The following is a 22,031-nucleotide window of genomic DNA, read 5'->3' as shown; positions in this document are numbered from 1 at the left end:
GCTTTTTGAGTGTATCAGTCTTGGACGGATCTGCTTTTCCTCCTTTTGAGATGAGACCTTCAAGTTGAGTTAAAGATACTGGTCCTCATTGTCTCCCATTTTTCTGCAGGGTTACCTATAGCAAGGATGTGTGTTTCTGCAGCCTACCATTGTGATTAGTTTGTGTGGCCTTTCTAAGAACATAAGAAGAGGCTCTGCTAGATGAGCCCAGCATCCTTGGGGAAATGACGGGCTGTATTCCTTGCTGCACAATCTTCCAAGGGCCAGATGCCAGGGTTCTGCAGGGCCAGAAGCCAAAGTGGGTGGAGCAACAAATGCAAACTTTTGTACAATAGCAGGCCAGTTTCTTCAATCCTCCAGGCAAGGAAGAGCCATTGCCACAGTTCAGAAACATTCTAGCCAGGCAAGAACACTCAAGGAGGATGAAAAGCAGGGACTGGCCAGGAATGTGGCTTGGGGAGTCTCCCAAGGGCCAGAGAGAGAGATGTGGAGGACCACATTTGGCCCCCAGGCCCAGGGTTCTTCATCCCTGCTGCTCTATACTACCGTATATACGATGCACTTGGACGCGGGTGGCGTTGTGGGTTAAACCACAGAGCCTAGGGCTTTGCCAATCAGAAGGTCGGCGGTTCGAATCCCCGGGACGGGGTGAGCTCCCATTGCCCGGTCCCTGCTCCTGCCAACCTAGCAGTTCAAAAGCACGTCAAAGTGCAAGTAGATAAATAGGTACTGCTCTGGCGGGAAGGTAAACGGCGTTTCCGTGTGCTGCTCTGGTTCGCCAGAAGTGGCTTAGTCATGCTGGCCACATGACCTGGAAGCTGTACGCCGGCTCCCTTGGCCAATAAAGCGAGATGAGCGCCACAACCTGAGAGTCATCTGCAACTGGACCTAATGGTCAGGGGTCCCTTTACCTTTATGCACTATGCTCCTGTGAGGGGCGGGGTGTATGTGCGCTGCATTGGATAGGAGGGATTTGCAGAAATCAACACTGACCTCCATTGCACCTGCAGAGCAGCTTCTATTAGCCCAAAGCTACCATTGGACAGGACGCAGGTGGCGCTGTGGGTTAAAGCCTCAGCGCCTAGGACTTGCCGATCGAAAGGTCGGCGGTTCGAATCCCTGCGGCGGGGTGCGCTCCCGCTGCTCGGTCCCAGCGCCTGCCAACCTAGCAGTTCGAAAGCACCTCCGGGTGCAAGTAGATAAATAGGGACCGCTTACCAGCGGGAAGGTAAACAGTGTTTCCGTGTGCGGCTCTGGCTCGCCAGAGCAGCGATGTCACGCTGGCCACGTGACCCGGAAGTGTCTCCGGACAGTGCTGGCCCCTGGCCTCTTGAGTGAGATGGGCGCACAACCCCAGAGTCTGGCAAGACTGGCCCGTACGGGCAGGGGTACCTTTACCTTTACCTTTTACCATTGGACATCCTAACGAACACACCTGGAGGAGACTGGTTCATAAAGCTTCTGCCCGAATAAATTTATTTTTAAAAAATCCAGGCTGTAATGTTATTTATTTACTGAATTTGTGCCTGCTGCCTAGCTCTGGCATGTTCTCATTCGGTAGGAAACATCAGATGGGGGAGCCTTGAACCAAAGTGCCCCACATTGCAGCAGTTTGTTACAGCACAGGTCCACACTTGTAATGCTTAAACATTTGCAGCTTAGTAGTCGTGGTTCAATGTATCTATCTAATTGCACCCCCCCCCCCAAATCCCTGGTAAGTTCTTTGAAGGGGTTCATACAGTTTAGGAGATCTATGCGGGCTTTGCGGGGGGCGGGCGAGAACAGAGCAATTCCACCTCCCGGTTAATCTATTTTCATCCACAGTTTTCTATTTTTACAATGGCATGCCATTGGATTAAAGAAGATAATGCTACCATGGAAGTCTTTTGAGAAATGGCTCCCCTCTCACATTGCTAGTTTAGGAGCAATGCCTTGGAAGGCAACAGGAAGCCTCAAAAACATCCTAGGCCCAACCATGGGTGGGCAAAACCTTGGAAATTGCAATAGTCATTTCCTAATTGCCTGGAGTCAAGGTGTATCTCTTTCAGCTAATTGGGTGGCTGACATTTACAAAATGGGACAAATCCTAGGGAGGGGAGAATTTTGTGTGCTTCACATTGTAACACCTACCCACCTGATTTCCATTCCCTGAACCAAATAGGTGAACAGTTTCGTTCTAGATCTCCTCTTCTTTTAATTTTGCAATTCATTCCCCCCCCAAATCATACCTATATTAGGGGGAAAGTGCACCCTCAAATGCTTCATGTTAGTGAAAAAACTCCCCAAAATGCATTATATTAGCGAAAATTCATTGCAAGGTAATGTATGTAATAGGGTTTCCCCCCGCAAATTTAAGAAGAATACAGCCCAAAGTGGGATAGCAATGGGGTGAACTTAATTCACAGCTGGAAAAATTTGAAAAACAGAAAGTAAAATTGGTAGAACTTCGAGGTGCAGGTAGGTCAGAGCTTGTATAGCTCATTTACAAAAAGGTCAATTTGCATTTGTTGCTCCACCCATTAGTGCCATGTGGCCCCCACAAGAAAATGTGGCCCTCGGGCTGAATATTCTCTCCTTGTTTCATACATGATATATTTACTTAACATTGTTCATTTTTTTAAAGATTAATTTTTATATACATTTTTACAACGTAGCCTGCCCAGAGACCTATTCTGATATAGCTGACAGTTGATTTTATTAAGTATTTGCACAGCCTCAAGCCTCTTTCTCCCGCTCTCTATATGCATTAACCTGTGGAACAAGGTTACCAGTCCAAGGTCATCTCACTCTGCGTGCCAAGGCCGGGATTCGAACCCGCGGAAAACCGTAAGCAGCTCTTTTCCGCGCAGGCGCCGTAACCACCTACGCCATGGAGTGTTCTAAGCATCCCCTCTCACCAGGGACTATTTTAATCCCCGAGAAAGAGAACGCGGAGGAGAACAAGGTGAACTTCCTCCTCCTCCTCTGCCTAGAAAGTCTACCGAGAGAGAGAGAAGCACCTTCCTCCCCCCAATCATGTGATCACGGGGCAAGAATCCCAGGTGGTAATGACTGTGGGGCGCGAGAACGGAAGTGACGTCACCCCTCCGCCCAGGTCGCATGATGTGGCAAAAAAAGGGGGGGAGAGACGTAGCGCCGAAGTAGGCGGGACTCAGGAGAGAGCGAGAGGGAGGGGGGGCGAAAGCTTGGCTAGAGAAAGACATATCGAGAGAGAGAGGGAAAGAAAAAAGTCCCTTCCGGTTTCGCGTATCCTTCCGCGCTTCTCATTGATTCCTTTGCGTGGGCGGCGTTCCGATCCTTCCGCCGCTGCGCTAATTGGCGGCAGGTGAGGAGGAGGATAAGGCGGAGGGAGCCGCCGCCGCCGCCGTGACTGTTCCTGCGCCGCCCGGCCGTTGCTCTCCCTTCCCTTGAGGAGGAAAGTGGTGTGTCCTTCCGCCGAGCGAGCGGCGGCTGTTTCCGGATCGCTCGCGGCGGCCTCCCACCGTCTTCTCCCTCTCTGCTTTCCCCGCCATTGAGAGCCGCCCTTGCCCCCTTCCCGGGTCCTTGGCTCGCCTCGCTGTCGGCTTCTTTTCTCTCACCCCCCCTCCTCCCGTGTTTCTCTTTTTTCCTGTGGAGAGACTAGGTCCCCCGCCCAAACGCCGGGCTGGAGCCCCAAAACCCCAACAACGCCTCGGGCGCCATGGCTCAGATCCTGCCCATCCGCTTCCAGGAGCACCTGCAGGTGAGTCTCAAGGGAAAAAAACCCCGTGGGGAGGGGGGTGCGGAAGGGGGTCGTGTCTGTGGGGAATGCCTGACGCGGGAGGGTCAGGAAGGCCTGGGGTTGGAAGCGGGGCCGAGAGAGGAGGGGCTCTCTATGTGTGACAGTTTTAGGCCTTGGGGGACAGAGGAGGAGGGGGCCCGGGGAAAGGGGGCAGCTGGAGGAATGGGGGCGAAGGGAGGTGGGTCCTGGGTTAGGAGCTGGGGCAGGTGGGAAAGGGGTCAGGTGGAGGACTTGGGAGGGAGCTCCTGGGCTTGAGGAGAAGGGGGGGGGGAGAAGAGAGATTTGTGCGTTGAATTATTTAATTTCTATACAGTTTAACATATTAAAAACGCCTCTTAAGTGGTTCGCAGAAACTGGAAGCATCAGCAGGCAACTTGAACAAAATATTACAAAAATGCACAGTTGCATATTTTTTAAAAAACGTTACATTAATGCGGAGTTAACTGATATGTGTAAATCAACATGCTTCCAAATACCAGTAGAGAGAGAGAGAGAGTGCTGCTGGGAGGTGAGTGTGGGGGAAGTTAAGATTAAAGGACGTTTCTGGAAGGGCTGGCAAGCTAGTTGTTTGTATTATATATGTAATTCAAATTATATATGTAATTTATATATATATGGGGGAGGCGTCTGTGTGATAGTGGAAGGGGGTGGAAGTGGGGGTGAAGCTAGAGTTAAAGGGGGTTCATTGGAGCCATTGGGAGGGGAGGCAAGTGTCTTTTTTGTGTGTGTGATATGAAGTTTGGTCTTTGATATAAGGGTACGGAGAGGTAGCTGAGGAAATAGGACTAAAGGAAGTTCATTGAAGGTATTTGGGGTGGGTGTAAAGCAGGAGTTGTACTGGCAAGGTGTATTTATGTATGAAGGAGGGAGGGGACATCTGTGTGATAGCTGAGAGGGAGGACTGGTAGGAGGAGGCAGGAGAAGCTATGGTTAAACTGGGTTTCCTGAATAATGGTTGGGTGGAGGGGCAGAGGCCAGAGCTGCCTGATTGTCTGAGATAAATATGAAGGGGGGAGTCATCTGTGATGGTTGAGAGAGGGCTGGTAGAAGTAGGCAGGGGAAACTATCCCCTCCCTTGGGGGAGGGGAGGCATGTGTGTACATAATACATGTATGAAGGAAGGTTTTAACTCTTCCCTTTCTAGAGTACCCATCTGTGTGATAGCTGAGATGAGTGGAAGGGAGGCCCTGACTGAGATTAAAAGGGAGTATTTGAAGAATTTAAGGGAAAGCAAGTGAGGTGGGTGGGTGTTACACTGAAGGTCAGGATTATCAATGGGGGAAATAATGTGTGTGTGAAAGGGCTGCTGGAAGTGGGGAGGGGCTGAGATTAAAGGGGGTATTTGGAAGAGTGGAGGAAATACGTGTGAGTTTGTGTAATGTATGCACACACGTGTGTTGTAGGGTCTTAGGTTTGGGTACTCTGAGGCTAGGAAGCCACCTGGCGGGCTGCTGGGAGTGGGGAGCTGAGAAGGCAGGGGACTGGGATTAAAGGGGAGCATTAGAGGAGGGGTGGAAGCAAGAGGGGTGTGTGCCTAACTTTGCACAGGGATGGAAGGTCATGAGGTTATCTGGAAGTGTGTGTAGGAAGCAATTTGTGCGGTAGTTTCATCCTGTAAAGAAGGCGTGCTGAGAGTGAGGCAGCGGTAAAATGGCTCGGTTTAAAAGGATAGGGGTACTCCAGAGAAGGTTAGGGAAAAACAAGTGTCAATATGTAGAGAGTAAGGATAAGAGGAGGCGGTTCTGTGATCTTCCAGGAGGAGGAAGGAGTGATGCCATCTGTATGACAGTGTGGGGTAGGAAGTGTTGGGAGTGATTCCTTTGGGAGAGGAGGAAAGCCAGTTCTTCTAAATGAAGGGAGGGAGGGAGGGAGGAGTTGAGGTGGTGAATGAGACCTAGATGGGGGCAGGGGCTTTAGAGGAGCTGGGAGGCAGGATGGGGGCCTGAGGCATTTAGGTGGAGAACTGAAAGTGACTGGGAGTTTAGCGGCTTGCAGGTAGGGAGGAGAGAAGGCGGCCCTCAGATAATGAAGTAAAAGAGAGGGAACTGTTAGTGAAGGTGGCTGGGGCTGTTTGTGTGCAGCATTTGGAGGAATTCTGAGGTGGGACAAAACCTTTCGGAGTAACAGGTGTTTCTGTATGGCATGGCAGGAAGGAAGATGATCCTGGAGTAACTTTGGAAGGGAGGGGATGCCTGACTGTGAGTGGGATTATAAAGGCATTCTAGGTAATGTGGAGGAGATGGTGCTCCAGAGTAGCAACAGTAAGGTTTAAATAATGGAGGAGAGAAGAAGTAAAGGCAGTTGGGATTAAAGTGTGTGTGGAGAGGGGCAGTCCTGTTTGGAGACTAAGAGGGTGGGGTGGGTGAAATTTAGGGAGGTTCTTCAAAGTGGCTGGCATTAATGTTTGGGCATATAGTGTGGGTGGAAGTAGCCCTGGACTAATTTGAAGGGGTAGATGCACCTGTGTGAGAGGGAGGTGGCTGTTTCTCCATGTGATGGATTTGGCAGGGTTAGAGAAAAGAAAAAGCCAAGAGGAATTATTCTGATGCTTAATTGGGTGTGGTATACATGCCTTAATGTAGATTAACTTGCTAGGCTAATGCAGGGGCTTGATGGCAGCAAGAACCTGACCTGCAGTGATAGGTCAGGGGGGTCGATTGGTTTCTGGTTAATGATTTGTGTGACTGCTGACTGCAGAGTTGTTCTGGAAGAATTATGCGACTAGAACCAGATGGGAGATGATGTGAATGATTGATGATGTAGATTTTAGGGGGAGAGAGATCTGTATAGTGGGTCAAGATTCGGTAATGTTGCAAATAACTCTGCAGGGGAAGCCCAAAAGGAATGTTGGGTATGCGTGGACAGTTGAAGTGAGAGTGAGCGGATAATGGCACATGTTTCTTATGTTTTTCAAGCTCTATCCCATGTTTCCCTTAGGTAGGGATCATGTCCCAACTGATGGTGAGAAACTGTAAGGAGTTTAAAACAGGAGGGAGCGGGAAGAAATGATGTGATGTTGTTCCAGGGAGGTCAAATAGCATCAGTGCTAGGGCAGTTGGGTTTGGTTGACTTCCGGAGGTGGGTGTTAGGTTAGGCTGAACTTAATAAAGTATTTGGAACTAAAGGAATTCTGTGGTATAATGTGATGGGCAATCCAAGGTCAGAGGTCATAGTGGGACCAGGTGTGCAATATCCAGTCACTTTGAGGTGTGCATAAAAGGTAGAGACAAATGTTGGTGCGGCTTGTGGCAGGTAAATAGAAGTGCAGGAGTGGAATCCAGGCGATTGGAGCTAGATTGGTCAGATGCATTTGAGGATTCCTTCTCTTTGTGATGAAGGTTGAGAAAGGCAGTACTCATCTTTCTGTGGGTGGAGCTGTAGTAGTGACTGTGCAGGTATCTGTCTACAAAGTGCACCCCAATCACTCCAGGAAATGGCCCTTTGAGTTCCTGAAGTAGAAGGAACAAACATACTGCTACTCTTGAATCACAGCTTTCCTAACTGTTGAAATAGCATTGCCTGTTAGGGGAAAGGTTATCCACTTTTACAGCAACATTCCCCAGCTTTACTCAAGGAATCTGCTGCCTTCAGTGTCTGTAGAGAAGTTGGGTGTGTGTGAGCAAGTAAGGGTTGCATTCCCTTGATGTGTAGATGCTGTCATCTGACAGATTCATATGTGTGCAAAGATGGCTCAGTGATGGTGAATTTTCCCCTGTACCTTGGTCGTTCACTTCCCTCCAAGCAGGCACTTCAAATTGCTTGTGCTCAATGCTCAATTATCTTAAAATCAGAACTTCCTGTATTCACACTATTGCTTTATTGGGCTGGTTTCCCTCTGCCTTCTTGCCCGCCATTCAGATGTCAGCCTGACCTAAGATCTGACACATTCAAACTTTGCATTGTGAAAGGGGAGCTTAGCTAAGTGGTTTCTGCTGCAATTCCTACTGTTGCCACTTCACAAGAATAATATAATCCTTATTGTGTGGGCGGCACTGGATCTCTGCCTCCAGTAGTGCCTACTGGGAAGTATGTGTGGCATTGTAGGAGGGGGGTGAGAGGGAGGAAGCTGTTTCTGCCATGCTTTGTTCCTTGTTTGCCTGCAAATAATTTGGTTGAACAAAATGGGGTGGGGGGGATCACCTTGAAAACGAAAGAAAATAAGAAATTTGACAAGTGTTACTCATAGTACAGTGGTACTTTGGTTCTTAAACTTAATCTGTTCCGGAAGTCTGTTCCAAAACCAAAGTGTTCCTAAACCAAGGCACACTTTCCCATAGAAAGTACTGTAATGCAAAATGATTAATCTGTTCCAGACTTTTAAAAACAACATCTAAAACAGCAATTTAACATGAATTTTACTATCTAATGAGACCATTGAGCCATAAAATGAAAGCAATAATAATGTACTATACTATAAAATAAATAGTATTGTAGATGATAAAATTATTTTTTCCCCCTTACCTGCACTGATGATAGCCATTGTTTGGATGGGGGGCTTTTATTGATCTCCGCAGTCACTCAATCAGTCAGTAGCTGAACAGGGATCCACAAAGTCACAAAAACAAATTAACTGAAAAAGCCTCAAAACAAAAAACGCAAAATAAATAGCAAAAACAAAAGCACCAAATATAAGCTCCAAATATTACCTTAGGACACTGCAATCGGAAATGGAAGGCTTGAATTACAATGGGGGGAACCACATTAGCTGTGCAACAGGAAACACAGGGGGACTCAAAACGGAGCACATTCGGCTTCTGAAAAAAAGTTCGAAAACCAGAACGCCTACTTCCGGTTTTGCACTGTTCAGATTCCAAGTTGTTTGTGAACTAAGCTGTTCGAAAACCGAGGTACCACTGTACTTGCAACTGGTTTTCAGATGTTGCATGTCCATTGTGAACATGTCTCTGAACTTAGTGGCAGCAAGAACAGATCTCTGATGTGAGTAGCTGTACTGTAAAAAGAAAATTCCTAATCTTGCTTCCTGTTGAGCATTGGCTTCTAGCCTCTTGTGTCAGGAAGAACCAGGCAAAGAAGTGATCGCAAGTCACGCTCCTGCAGGCGTCCTTGCTGCACAGACTTTTGGCAGCGCAACCTGGGAGAGAGCCTTTGCACTGTTCCTCTTTGGAATTTTTGCCGAAAATGCACACCCTGCAGATTTCTGTGACTCTTGCTTATATTGTACTGATAGATTGCTTTATTTGCAATTTGGCATCTTTAGAAAATCTGCGCTTGCAGCATAGGGCAGAATAGACACTTGGGCATTCTCCCAAGAATATTGATCCTGCTTCTATGCAAGTTTCCCCGTATTTTCTGCCCCGCTGTGATAGGATCCTGAAACATGAGCTGCTGTGCAGCAGAGGAGAGTAATTCTTAATGGGTGGCACAACACCAGAGGCAACCTTCCTCTCACCTCTTTACTGTTTCCTGTACATAAATGGTTACCATCCCCTCCTTTGGGGAAAAGATAGAAGCATGACACTTAAGGAGAATGTTGCAGCAAGGGCAAAACCTGCCTTCCTGCATCCTTTTTGATCATGCTAGTCCTTTCTGATGGGGATCTTGCCGGTCTCCTTGCCATTTACTTTTCAGGCATTCCTTCTGTCATAATGAGGGGCTCTTAGTAGTCTTGGGGGCTAGACTACCCTGGTCCCCAATGAATTTTGGAGACCTGGTTGAAAACTCAATTGGAGTGACCTGGAGTTTGTACATAAGTTTTGCCTAAGCAGCACCCTTGAAATTTGCCTTAAATTTCAGTTTGTTGATGGGCTGTAAGCTGCAGTGCTTTGATGTCATTATGGCTGTGGGAGAAAGCCGCTGGGTATTTCTCTCTTCAGGGCTGCCTCCTTTTAAACGTGGCCGGTCCTGGTTAATGTATGCAAGCAACTGTTTCTGGAAAATGCTTTCTGTGTGGTGCCAAAGTTCTTGCCAAGGAGACTGCATAGGATGATAAGGCAAAATGTAGATGAAGTTGGCGAGAGGCAGTGCTCTTGCTCTGCTCAAAGTTATCACAGCTGTTTTCTTTTGTTTGGAGGCCCTTCAGAAACCTGAAGTGGGGTTCCCCTTCAGGGGGATTTCCCTGAAATAGGGTGTAACTTTGCTTCAATCCTTTGAATGCTAAAAAGGTGATAAAGAAGGAAGCTTGGTATATGCACTCCTTTTTTTCCAAGACAGCTGACTTCAACTTGTAATAATTTAATTTGTTTGGCATTGCAACCATTTCTTTAGGAGTGGTCAAAAGGGTGCAAAATGTTATTGGGGCACCACATACTGTGGAGGCTCCTTTGCTTATACTGCGGTTGATGCAGCACAACAAACCAGTGTGGTTTTATTACTCCATTTACACCCCACCTTTCTTCCAAGGAACTCCTAGATGGGGTGCATGGTGTTTTAGGGTCCATCGTCTTCCCATCCAGGCATTGCCTAGACTGGACTTGGTTGGCTGAAACAATGCTGCCTTGTCTTCCATCAACCGTGTAATGGGGAAGTGTTCTTTTCCTTCACCTGTTCAGAGTGGGGAGGGGGGCAAAGTGGTTGGTTATGCATGCTGTGATGTCACATCCACTATGTGATCTCGGATAGGCTGGGAGCTAACAGAAAGTGACACTGAAACAGCAGCAAAGAGGGGAACCATGGATGTTCAGACACTTCTGAACATTTCTGTTCAGAAATGGAAGGCATTTCTGATGAAATTAAACTTTATGGCACAGAATCTAGGCTTGGTTCCTAGTATGTGGAAATGCTAACTTGGAAGGATGATGGGGTTCGAGGAAAAGCAATAGAAGCCTTCAAGTAACATTTAGTGTCCTCAGGTGGGTGGAAATTTGCATTAATTATTTTTTTTAAAAAAAATGCATTACATGACAACTCAGTGCAAGTGCAACTCAGTGCAAGGAAAACAATGAAGGCTCTGAATTCTTAACATGCTAAGATTTCAGTTCTGTTCACACTTACCTGGAAGTAGATCTCAAGTAAGCTGAGCTTCATTTTGAATAGATTTCCATAGGACTGCACTATAATTGTAGCATGCCCAAAGCTCTGTGCCATTGCCTAAGTTTAATAATGTTGGGGGATTGCACACCACAGCTTCTAAAACTACCCAGTTTTATAGGATGTTCATTGTTGCTAATGTGGGATGATTCATTTTTGGAAATAAAACATTTCTACTGAAAAACATAGGTTGGAAATCTTCCTGCCCCACGTCATTGATCAGCAGTACTATGACTGGTATCTGGCAGTAACACAGTTTAGCTCAGCTTGGTGTTTGATCTCGAACTTATTAGCTTAGTGGAACCCTTTGAGCACCAGTTTGTTTGCTGAGATTGTACAGCATGTCTTCTACGGAACACCCATAGGCTGCAGAGGATTCTGGGCCATATTCTAGCTATACACTTGGTTTGTATGGGCCAGTTTTGTTGAGCCTCACTGTTGCTCTGTATGGCTTGGGTGGGAAAAACTGTGGCCCTCCGGATATGTTGTACTAAAATTCCCATTGGACCTGACCATTGGCCAGTCTGCTCCAGCAAAGGCTGCAGGTTCCCCAACCTTCTTGTACAGGCTGCAGGCCTTCCAAACACTTATTTGTTGTTACACATTGCAGAAGAAAGCTACAGTGGTACCTCGGGTTACAAACACTTTGGGTTACAAACTCTGCTAACCCGGAAGTAGTACCTCGGGTTACGAACTTTGCCCCAGGATGAGAACAGAAATCACGCCCTGCGGCATGGCGGGCGGCCCCATTAGCGAAAGCACGCCTCAGGTTAAGAATGGTTTCGGGTTAAGAACGGACCTCTGGAACAAATTAAATTCGTAACCTGAGGTACCACTGTAGTTTGTTGTGAATCTTGTCCACCATCATTAATCTTTTCCCAGAAGAATCCCGGGAATGTTGGAGTTCTCTGGAAACATAAATGCTTCTTCATATGGGAGAGCAGTCCGTAAACCCCCCTGTATTTAAATTCTGCCCTCTGCTGTTTTGAATTAAATGTTTTTGGATTCCCACAGAGATGCCAGCATTGGTATCTGGGTTATTTCAAGCAAGGTATTGTCAGGTGCTGTAGGTAGGGTCGCCTCCATTTGCTGGATATCTCGTCCTCTGTTAGCTGACTGGTGATGCATTATTCAAGATGCAGGCTATGCGTGTCTGCCTCCTTTGAGCCTCAAAGTGACAAATGAAACCTGCATCCCTGCTCACTTTCAGCATGGGCAGTTGGCTTTGGTAACCGTCTGTTGCTCTGGCAATGAAACGGTCTGTCTAAAAGAAAACTGACCTCTTTTCCGCAGTGTACCTGCTGTGGAAAAACTTCTCCATCTGCATGTATATTTGGTACCTTCCTGTACATCTGCCTCCTTGTGTGAAGGAATATGTTGTTCATGTTCTGCAGAGTCTGTCCAGAACGGTTGTAGAAGTGGTTTGGAGATTATCGTGTTGAACTTTAAGCTGTTTTCACTTTGCAACTAGAAATCTGAGAAGACAAAACGATTTATCTGGTTGCCTCTGACAAATTACTCCAAAAAACCTACCTACAGATGGATCAGGCAGGAAGCTCTTTTAATTTGTCTCCAGAGGATCCAATAAAATATTATAATGTTCCATCCAAGTCTCAGTCCAGTAGCCTCTTTTTAGCCACATTCATTACAAAATTTCTCACACATCTAGTTATGAGGCAGAAAATTGTCTGAAATGGGAAGAGGGTTTTGCTCTCACAGACTTTGTGTGCCACAAATGACTGACACTGACATGTGCAAGCAGGTAAACTAGATAAAAATTTAGTAGTTCAGTAGGTGACTGAATACTGTAATCTTAACGGAGTTGGTTTATGCAGCAGGGAGCTTTAGGCTTACGTTAATACAGTGGAGAGTTATTAATGACTCTTGAAACATAAGCAGTTATGGATTAAAGATATAAAAAACTAGGCTTCTAGAATGTATTTTTGTTTTCTGCATATGCAAACAACTCTGCACATCAGCAGAACAAAACATAACATAACATATCAAGGAAAACAATATCCAGGGTTAATATTTGAGTTAATAATGAGTTAATATTTGAACTTCTAGTCTTTGACAGTCTTGCAAGGCTGTTTTGAGTAAATAGAAAAATCATGACAATGTCTAAATGTCCAGTTGAATATAAAACACATTACTGCTCTTGATCCATTTCCCACGTCTTGAAGTCCTTTTCTTTGGCGTGAGTCTTTAAGAACACTGCCTACCTTTGCCCTCTCCCAAAGCCCTTGAAAGGCGGGTGCAAGTACCATGTCCAAGCATTGTTGCTTGTTGAAAATCTAGGCTCTTTGAAGCCATGGGGAGGGGAAAGCTAAAATACCTGCAGTACTTCATTAAACTGTGTTGTTTTAAATTGTTTACATATTTTATATTGCCCTTTGGTAAATACTCTGAGGGGGCCTTACATGTATTTCATGCTTCAAGAACATGAAATACAACTTGCTGCTTATTATATTTATTTTTATGCAAACCATCTATTGAACCAAATACATCCAGTACTGGAAGGAAAGCTACCAGTTCCGGCCCCCTTTAGATTCCAAATTATGGCCACTTAGAATTTTGTTTACTATTTTTATATTTATATACTTGCATTAAGCAGTTTATAAATAACTAATAATGACTTTGCAGTAGTGTGAATTTATTGTAACAATATTTTTAAAACAATACTTCTGAAACATAACTCCGATTATTCTAAAACTTCATGGGTTTTTGTCTGTTTTACAAGCCCCTCACCCTTTCCCCATTCATCCCTCAGTAAAAACCAGGTTTCGAAATTATCGGGCACCAGTCCCATTTTGCGACTGGCAACCAGCCTTTTGTAACTGGTGGAGATGTCCAGGCACCACTTGCTTGGCTGGGTCATTCAGGGGGTCTTCAGGGTAGTGCAAAAGACGCAGGTCCCAGGAATCACATGGCTCCTGGCATTCCTATCCCAGTTTCTGACACTGGTAAAAACCTCCCACCCCATGGATTTTTCCAGTTTTCCTCCCCATATTTCTTAAAATAGGGGCTTATCTGCAGAAGATTGCAACCTAGCTGTTCCAGAACCTTTCTTTAAAATGTGGGTGAAATCTAGTCTGTGGAACTATTTGGGGTCAAAGGCTTTATGGGTCGTAGCCTTTATATTGTAGAGGAGGGCAGTGGGTTGGTCTTACCTTAGCTGGCTAAGGCCATTCTTGACAATAAAGAGACAAATCTCTATTCTGTCACTTGGCACAGAAAAGTTCACATTTTATTCACTTGATCTCGTCGTTCATCCCCCGAGTAATTCACAATGACATATGTCTTATTTTATGAGATCCTTTTATCCAAAAAGGCGCTCGCAAGAAGAGCTATGGAAAGTGAAAGATACTAGCAGCAGGATCATCTGCCATCTAAGATTACCGGCTGTGCTCTTCATGCCACCCACTTGTTGTGTGGTGGAACACATACAGGCATGTTCAGCGCCTTTCTTACTTTTGGAGATCATCTAAACTCTTCCTGACTATTCTCTTACCTTCATATTATGACTCCCTATATTAATGACGGGACGCAGGTGGCGCTGTGGGTTAAAGCCTCAGCGCCTAGGACTTGCCGATCAAAAGGTCGGCGGTTCGAATCCCTGCGGCGGGGTGCGCTCCTGCTGCTCGGTCCCAGCGCCTGCCAACCTAGCAGTTCGAAAGCACCTCCGGGTGCAAGTAGATAAATAGGGACCGCTTACCAGCGGGAAGGTAAACGGCGTTTCCGTGTGCGGCTCTGGCTCGCCAGATGCAGCTTTGTCACGCTGGCCACGTGACCCGGAAGTGTCTCTGGACAGCGCTGGCCCCTGGCCTCTTGAGTGAGATGGGCGCACAACCCCAGAGTCTGTCAAGACTGGCCCGTACGGGCAGGGGTACCTTTACCTTTACTTTTTATATTAATGACAGTCTTGTGGCACCTTAAATGACCAGCAGATCTTGTAGTATAAGCCTCCCTGGTCCACTTCATCAGATGCATCACTTAACATCCTCTATTGGTGGGAATGAAAATATACACGTATGGGCATAAAGTGCAGAGATGTTATTCATCTGAAGTGAGTTTCAGTACAGGAAAGCTTATTTTACATAAAGTGTGTCCTCTAGAGCCACGTTTCCTAACCTGGGATGGCCTTTAGATGCTGTTGGACTACAACACCCTTTTCCAACTTGCTATCATCCAGATATTTTGGACTCCGACTCCCATCAGCCGCAGCCAGCATGCTGTGCTGGCTGAGGCGGGTGGGAGTTGGGACTACAAAATATCTGGAGGGTAGCAGGTGGACAGAGGCTGAACTTTCAACTCCCACCTGCCCCGATCATTGGAGGTGATGGGTGTCCACCAACACCTGGAGATTTCCAGGTTGGGGAAGGGCGGCTTGGAGAATTTGGGCTACGGAGTGAATTAAGTAAACCTTGTTAGCTTCCAAAATGCTGCAGCACTCTTTGTATCTGCTCGTCCAATAGCTATCTCTGCAGAAGTCATCAACTACAGTGGACACTTGGGTTGTGAATGTGATCCGTGCGGGAGGCACGTTTGCAACCCACAGCGTTTGCAACTCACAGTGGCGCATCAGCATTCGTAACCCGCATCGGCACATCTGCGGGTTGCGATTTGGCGCTTCTGTGCATGCGCAAAGTGCGATTTAGTGCTTCTGCACATGTGCGAGCACCAAAACTCGAAAGTAACCCGTTCCGGTACTTCCGGGTTTCGGTGTGTCTGTAACCCAAAAACGCACAAGCTGAAGCATCTGTAACCCAAGGTATGATGGTATATTAATGGTGCAAGTTGTTCACTGGGTCCAGTAATGCTTCTGAAGGTAAGTTGCTGGAAGCTACTGGAGAGGAGTGTGCTCTTGCGCTTAGGTCCTGTTTGCTGGTTGCAAGCCGGTGGTCCCTGTGAGAACAGGATCATGGACTGGATGTGCCATTGGCCTCATCCAGCAAGTTCTTATGGAAGCCACAGAAGTTAACAGGTACACGAAGCCAAAACGCATGCTGAGCCTTCCTAACGAAACAGAAGGTGAAGAGGAAGTGTGAAGTCAGGTGAGACCTGAACGCAGGCCAGAGTGGGGGCAGGCGGAAGAGGGCTTGGAATAGCAGGTGTGCAGAAAGGAGCAGAAGGAGGAATGAGAATAGGCAGAGAGAGAGAGAGAGAGGTTCAGAAAGAGACTCTTTGCAAAGGCAAGGAAGGTAGGAGCCCTTGTATGGTTCGGAAATCTATACCTTTGCCTGCAGAAGGTGAATTAAGTATTAAAAGAACTACGTTGTCAAAAAAAGATAGGCAGTGCCACCTCCTTCGGGAGGGAGTTAAAATGCATTTGTTGCAGCTTACAGAAGGGAATACAGGAATGCTTACACAATGTACCTTATATGGCGCAGTGTCAAACAAAAAAAATATATCCCTGCTCCACCTCTCTGACAGCGGCTAAGAGGAGGGTGGGGCATTGACAGGGCCCGTCCTGCAGTTAGGAGGTTCCTGTTTGTTCTGAGAATGGAGTTAAAAAATCTGGATTTTAACTGCCTTGTTCTCATCCAGGAAGAAAGTGCCCCAGGTTCCAAAAGTATGGAACATAGTAGGTTAGGGGAAACTTTCAGCGTGCAAAAAATGTGTCTACTGTGCATTCTTTGGAAGACAAACATGTTGCAGGAGGACGGGGCCCAGTTTTCTCTCCAGTAACAGAACAATGGCCAGCATCCGGTTGTGTGCTATGAAATCTGCCGAAAAATGCTGAGAATGCAGCATTGTCACTTCCTCCTGGAAGGTGACAGCTCAGAGGCTTTTCTAGCAAAATACGCCAACTTTTCTCCTGGAAGAAACCCAGTGGCTTGCTGTTGTCAGCATCTTTTGTTCCTTAATTGTCATCTGCGGGGGTTAATTGATAGAAATGCCTTCCTTACACATTGGTCTTTGTAATTCACTCTTGCCACAGCACTTCTAATGACGTTTGAGGGAAATGGTCCTGGGCTCTTCAGCTTACATTATAGCAGGTATAAAGCTTGGTGCTCCCAAGCAGGTTACATAGTGTTAAGCAAGGTGTTGCTCAAGAGTAAGGGTAAATGGAATGTAATTATCCAAATAGCAGAGTAGGTACAAAATGGCCTCCTGGGAGGTTAGGGAAACCTTTCTGGCTTTTAATGCATACTTACAGCAAAACAAGTGTGTGTGTGTGTGTGTGTGTGTGTGTGTGTCACACACATTTGTACAGAACTTGTATGCTTCACCTTCTATAAAATATATATCCACAAGCATTAAGAACAAAAACCACGATGCATCACAAGAATGAAGAACCATAAAATCTCTTTTGTTACATAGTGAACACTAAACACATTTTGGCCACGCTGCCTGGCGTAATAGAACTATGGGACAGATCCACACCATAAATTTAGACCACAGGGCTTTCCCTTAAATAATCCTGGCAACTGTAGTTTGTTCAGGGTGCTGGGAATTATAGCTTTGTAAGGAGAAAATGTAATTTCTGGGATTTTTTGGGAGGGGGAGGCATGTGGTTTAAATGTACACGTATGGTATAGACCTGTCCATGGTATGTCACCACTTGAAAGCCTGACACCCTCGAGTGGCAGTGGAATGCTGTCTTTGTTGTCATCTTCTAGCATGGGACTGTCGTCATACAAATACTTCTATTTTTGTCCTCTATATGGATATGGATAATACCTTAAGTGGTGACAGCCGCTGAATCACCAGACGGCGTAGGCTTATTCTTATTCTACTTCTGTGGGAAATAGTAATTGTGATAAAGGTAAAGGACCCATGATAGTTAAGTCCAGTTGCAGATGACTCTGTGGTTGCAGTGCTCATCCCGCTTTACAGGCCAAGGGAGCTGGCGTTTGTCCGTCGACAGTTTTTCCAGGTCATGTGGCCAGCAGCATGACTAAGCTGCTTCTGGTGCAACAGAACACTGAAACCAGAGCAGCGCATGGAAACGGCGTTTACCTTTCCACCGGAGCGATACCTATTTATCTACTTGCACTTTGATGTGCTTTTGAACTGCTAGGTTGGCAGGAGCTGGGACCGAGCAATGGGAGCTCACCCCGTCATGGGGATTCGAACCGCCGACCTTCTGATCGGCAAGCCCAAGAGGCTCAGTGGTTTAGACCACAGCTAAAGACAAATTCATGGTCACAATCTGTTTGGTGTATGTTAATGTGCAAAATACCATGTTTTTTTTTACAAAGTATGATAAAGAACAAGGTAGCCAGATTAGTATTAGCCTGCAGTTTGTAATTATGTGTGCAGTTGATAGCATTTTTCAAAAACCCTTTATGGTTAAAATAAATAAATGGTTTCAGATTTTCAGGGAGCTGAAGAGACAGATGAGGAAAATGCTTGGGTGCTGTAATAATAGCAGCTGCTCTTCAGTTCCTCTTTGTTATGGGATGTGTGGATCATATAAAATAGGTTTGGAGAAATTTTGGTGGCCCTCCAGAAACTGTTGGACTCGTACTGGCCAGCAAGGCTAATGGTGAGGGATGGAATGATAGGAATTGGAGTATATCAGCATCTGGAGGGCCGTTTGTGTGTGAGTGGGGGGGGGGGAACAGTACAGTACAGTGGTACCTTGGTTCCTGAACGGCTTGGCTCCCGAACAAATGGGCTCTGAATGCTGCAAACCCAGATATGAGTGTTCCCGTTTGGTTTTTGAACCTTTTTGGGAGTCGAATGCATTAAGTTCAAGAACCAAGGTACCACTTTACTGAGCTAGATGGACCAGCGTGATAAAGCAGTATCCTATGTTCCGAAAAGGAAAAAAAAGAGAACCAGGGAGCATTTGGGACATAGTCTCTTAAGATGGTGAGGAGATCAGCAGCTGCTCTTGATAGACATACTGCTGTGACCAAATGAGAAAGCCATTAGGCATATAGTCAGTTATCTTGAAGGGGACGCGGGTGGCACTGTGGGTAAAACCTCAGTGCCTAGGACTTGCCGATCGTATGGTCGGCGGTTCGAATCCCTGCGGCGGGGTGAGCTCCCGTCGTTCGGTCCCAGCTCCTGCCCACCTAGCAGTTCGAAAGCACTCTTAAGTGCAAGTAGATAAAAAGGTACTGCTTTATAGTGGGAAGGTAAATGATGTTTCCGTGTGCTGCGCTGGTGCTGGCTCGCCAGAGCAGCTTCGTCACGCTGGCCACGTGACCCGGAAGTGTCTTCGGACGGCGCCGGCTCATGGCCTCTAGAGCAGCATGAGCACGCAACCCTAGAGTCAGACACGACTGGCCCGTATGGGCAGGGGTACCTTTACCTTTACCTTACAGTTATCTTGATCACCAAGGATATTGTTTCCCTGGCTTGGGACCCATTGATTCTTAAGATATGCTTGTGCAGAGCTTGCGGGCATTTGATAGAATCCTGAGCATTCTTTGTTTCTCACCCTTAATTTGGAGGAAAAGTGTTTTTATTGATGGAACTTCAGCTTGCTCACCTGCGTGATGGATTGCAGTCGCTGCCTGCAGCTGTTTGTCCCAACACCATTGACCAAGGGTGTCTTCTGACACTGGTTCTGCAAAAAATTGACAGGATTGCTCATTCTAGCAGATGGCTATAATTAAGGTAAATCTGCCTTGCTTTGTTGCTTAAGTGCTGTGGCTAAGCTAGGTCTTTGCTCAGATAACTGTTACCATCTGCCACACTTTGGCCTGTTATAAGTAGCCAATGAGATTAATAAAATGTGCATTTCCATAAATTTGTGTAGCCAGTTCAGCCTTTAAAAGGGAGTGAGCTGGAAAAGAGAATAGAAGAGATGGGGGACAGGTGCAGATGAGATCTCTTCAATAATGTGATTTGTATTCCACACTTGCAACAAACCCCAGATAAAGTGACTTGTGTGAAGCTAACAAAGTGTATACACCAAACTTAAAAAAAAAAAGTTGATGCAGGAACCATACTCTTTTCCTTCAGAACAAGTGCAGGGAACATTTATCCTTCTAGATGTTGCTGAACTACAACTCCCATCATTCCTGTCCATTGATTGTGCCCTGCTAGGGCTGATGGGAGTTAAAGTTCAGCAACCTCTGGGAAGACTAAATGCTCCCCACACACCTGTTTCAGCCTAAATAACCATTGTCTGTGTCTATAGAAATAAGTACTCCTGGCAGATATTATACTCCGCCCTGTGTGCCAAAATGGCTCTTAGAGCAGCTTACAAAAAAAAGGGGGGGGGAAACCAGTTCTGAAATGGTCCCTGTCCTGAGGTCTCAGGCACACAAGGAAAAAGGAACAGGAGGGAGAAGAGAAAAGCAAGTTCAGGCAACAGTTCAAGTTACATTCACAGCCTGTGTGAGTGGCGGTTCTGACTGCTTTGCCCTTGCTAAAGAGCAGTCCTGCTCCAGAAGCACTTCTGCCACCAGACCAGATTCAGCAGCAGATCTGATGAATCCCAGGACAGGGCAGTTTCTGCAACACAGTACTTTCCTCAGACAAGTCCTTGGCCAAGTGGAGCCAGCCAGCCAGTCAATGAAGCACGTTGAAAGTACGAGCGAGAATATAAAAAAGCGAAAGACGGTTAAGGCAGTGTTGCATTTCAAGGCAGCATATTTCATTTGAGCCTGGATAGCAATGCTGGTTTGGCACGGTAGATTTAGTGAAGGGAGTGGTGCATTACTAATAGCTTGTGAATGGTTACTCGCAGAGGTGTGGCTTTACAACAGAACTTGACGGCGCAGTTGTAGACAAGACGCTTGTGGGGAGCTGAAATGGAAGATAAGGCGTAGCAGTGCATGAATTAGTTTCCCTTCTCTCTGTGTTATATCAAAGTGGGTAGCCTACCCTACTGCTCCTGAGGCATGATCTTTGAGGCTGCTCTCAGATTCTTAAGAAGCCTTGCTTTAAAAAAGTAAATAAATCAGCCAACATGCTTCTAGTTCAGGGGTAGGCAACCTAAGGCCCGTGGGCCACAAGCGGCCACGGGGGTCATTTAACCAGCCCACGAGCCGCCCGCTTGATGAGTCTCCGCATGCTGCACTAAAGAGGCGCAGCACAGTGCGGCGACTTGCTTCCGTGGAACCAAAAATTGCGTCTGCGCATGTGCGGATGCCAGAAATCGCAGGTGTGCACACACACACGCAATCCAGCCCATGGAGGGATCTCTGTTGGAGTGAACTGGCCCAGGCGAGGTAAACCTTGCCGACCCCTGTTCTAGTTGATGTGGTGACTTGTATTGGCTCTGCTTAGGTCTGGTAGACCCATGTTTGAGCTGGTGCAAGACTATGTATGAAGCTCACTGATGCGGCCTCTTAGAGGGACTCGCCCACCTCCCGGGCTGGCAAGGATAAAACTAATTCTCAGCGGAATACAGTGGATGCTCAGGTTGCAAACATGATCCGTGCGGGATGCACATTCGCAACCTGCAGCGTTTGCAACCCGTGTCTGTCCGTTTGTGCACACATGGGTTGTGAATCGGCACTTCTGCGCATGCGGGACCGCTGAAACCCGGAAGTAGCGCGTTCAGGTACTTCCAGGTTTTGGTGGTCTGCAACCCGGAAAAACACAACCTGAAGCGTCTGTAACCCGAGGTATGACTGTACAAAGTATAATTGTTTACCCCTTTAGCTACTGTAGTGTCTGACAATGTGGTGGTGTTTTATTAAACACTTAATCTTTCAGTTGGTTTTATTGTTGTTTTGCAGTCAGCTTTTGTTTGTTTGTGAACCCGCCTCAGTATATATGTTCTTGAAGTGAAAGGTGGTGTATAAATTGCTGTAATAACAGAACAATCTAAACCTCTAAACCGGTTTACATAAAGACGTGAAATGAGCAATCTGAATGGAACTGTGTTTAAAGTGTCTTAATTTGGGGGCTGACGAGAATTGCTGCGTGAACTGAGGAAAAGGTGGTGTAGAGTTAGAGGCTGGGAAGGAGTCTTCTGGTTGGGCGTTGGACTGGGGGCACGGAAAACCTGGGAAGCTCACTGGATGGCTTGGTGTCTTCTGTCTGTCAGCCTCGCCTACCTTACAGGTTGTGATACTTGGCTGGAGGGAGACACACCATGTGTGCTGCCTTGACCATGGGAGACGAACACTATATCAATGCAGTAAATCTGCCCTTCATCTTTCAACCTGGCAGATCCGAAACCACAGCAAATGTGGCGTGTAAGTCGCATTCACTTTGACCTTCCCTCTCACTCGGATGTGTTTTCTGATGCAGCTTTTAGCGCCTGCCCCTGTTATAGGTGACCTGCTTCAGAGATATGGTGCTCCTGCACCGGAAACACCCTGTCTATTAAAAAGCTGATAATGGGCTTGATATCCTTGAAGCACAGCAG

General features: G+C 46.6%; 1 protein-coding gene across 2 annotated transcripts in view; it reads left to right on the top strand.

Annotated features, from left to right (window-relative positions):
* Positions 1 to 3,098: 3,098 nt before the first annotated feature.
* The window catches only part of CLTC (clathrin heavy chain), a 74,895-nt gene continuing 55,962 nt past the window's right edge, over positions 3,099 to 22,031 (top strand). The window contains exon 1 of one of the 2 annotated variants that reach the window (XM_083714990.1): positions 3,099 to 3,721. In XM_083714990.1, coding sequence (XP_083571116.1) covers positions 3,680 to 3,721 — 42 coding nt within the window. In that variant the 5' untranslated portion in view covers positions 3,099 to 3,679. The remainder of the gene's footprint in view (positions 3,722 to 22,031) is intronic. The other variant, XM_083714989.1, reaches the window with a different exon arrangement.

The sequence above is a fragment of the Podarcis gaigeae genome (assembly GCF_964106915.1).
Source record: "Podarcis gaigeae genome assembly, chromosome: 15".
Taxonomy (NCBI): Eukaryota; Metazoa; Chordata; class Lepidosauria; order Squamata; family Lacertidae; genus Podarcis; species Podarcis gaigeae.
Note: the sequence above shows the minus strand (reverse complement) of the source record. Positions and strands in the feature narration are given on the sequence as shown.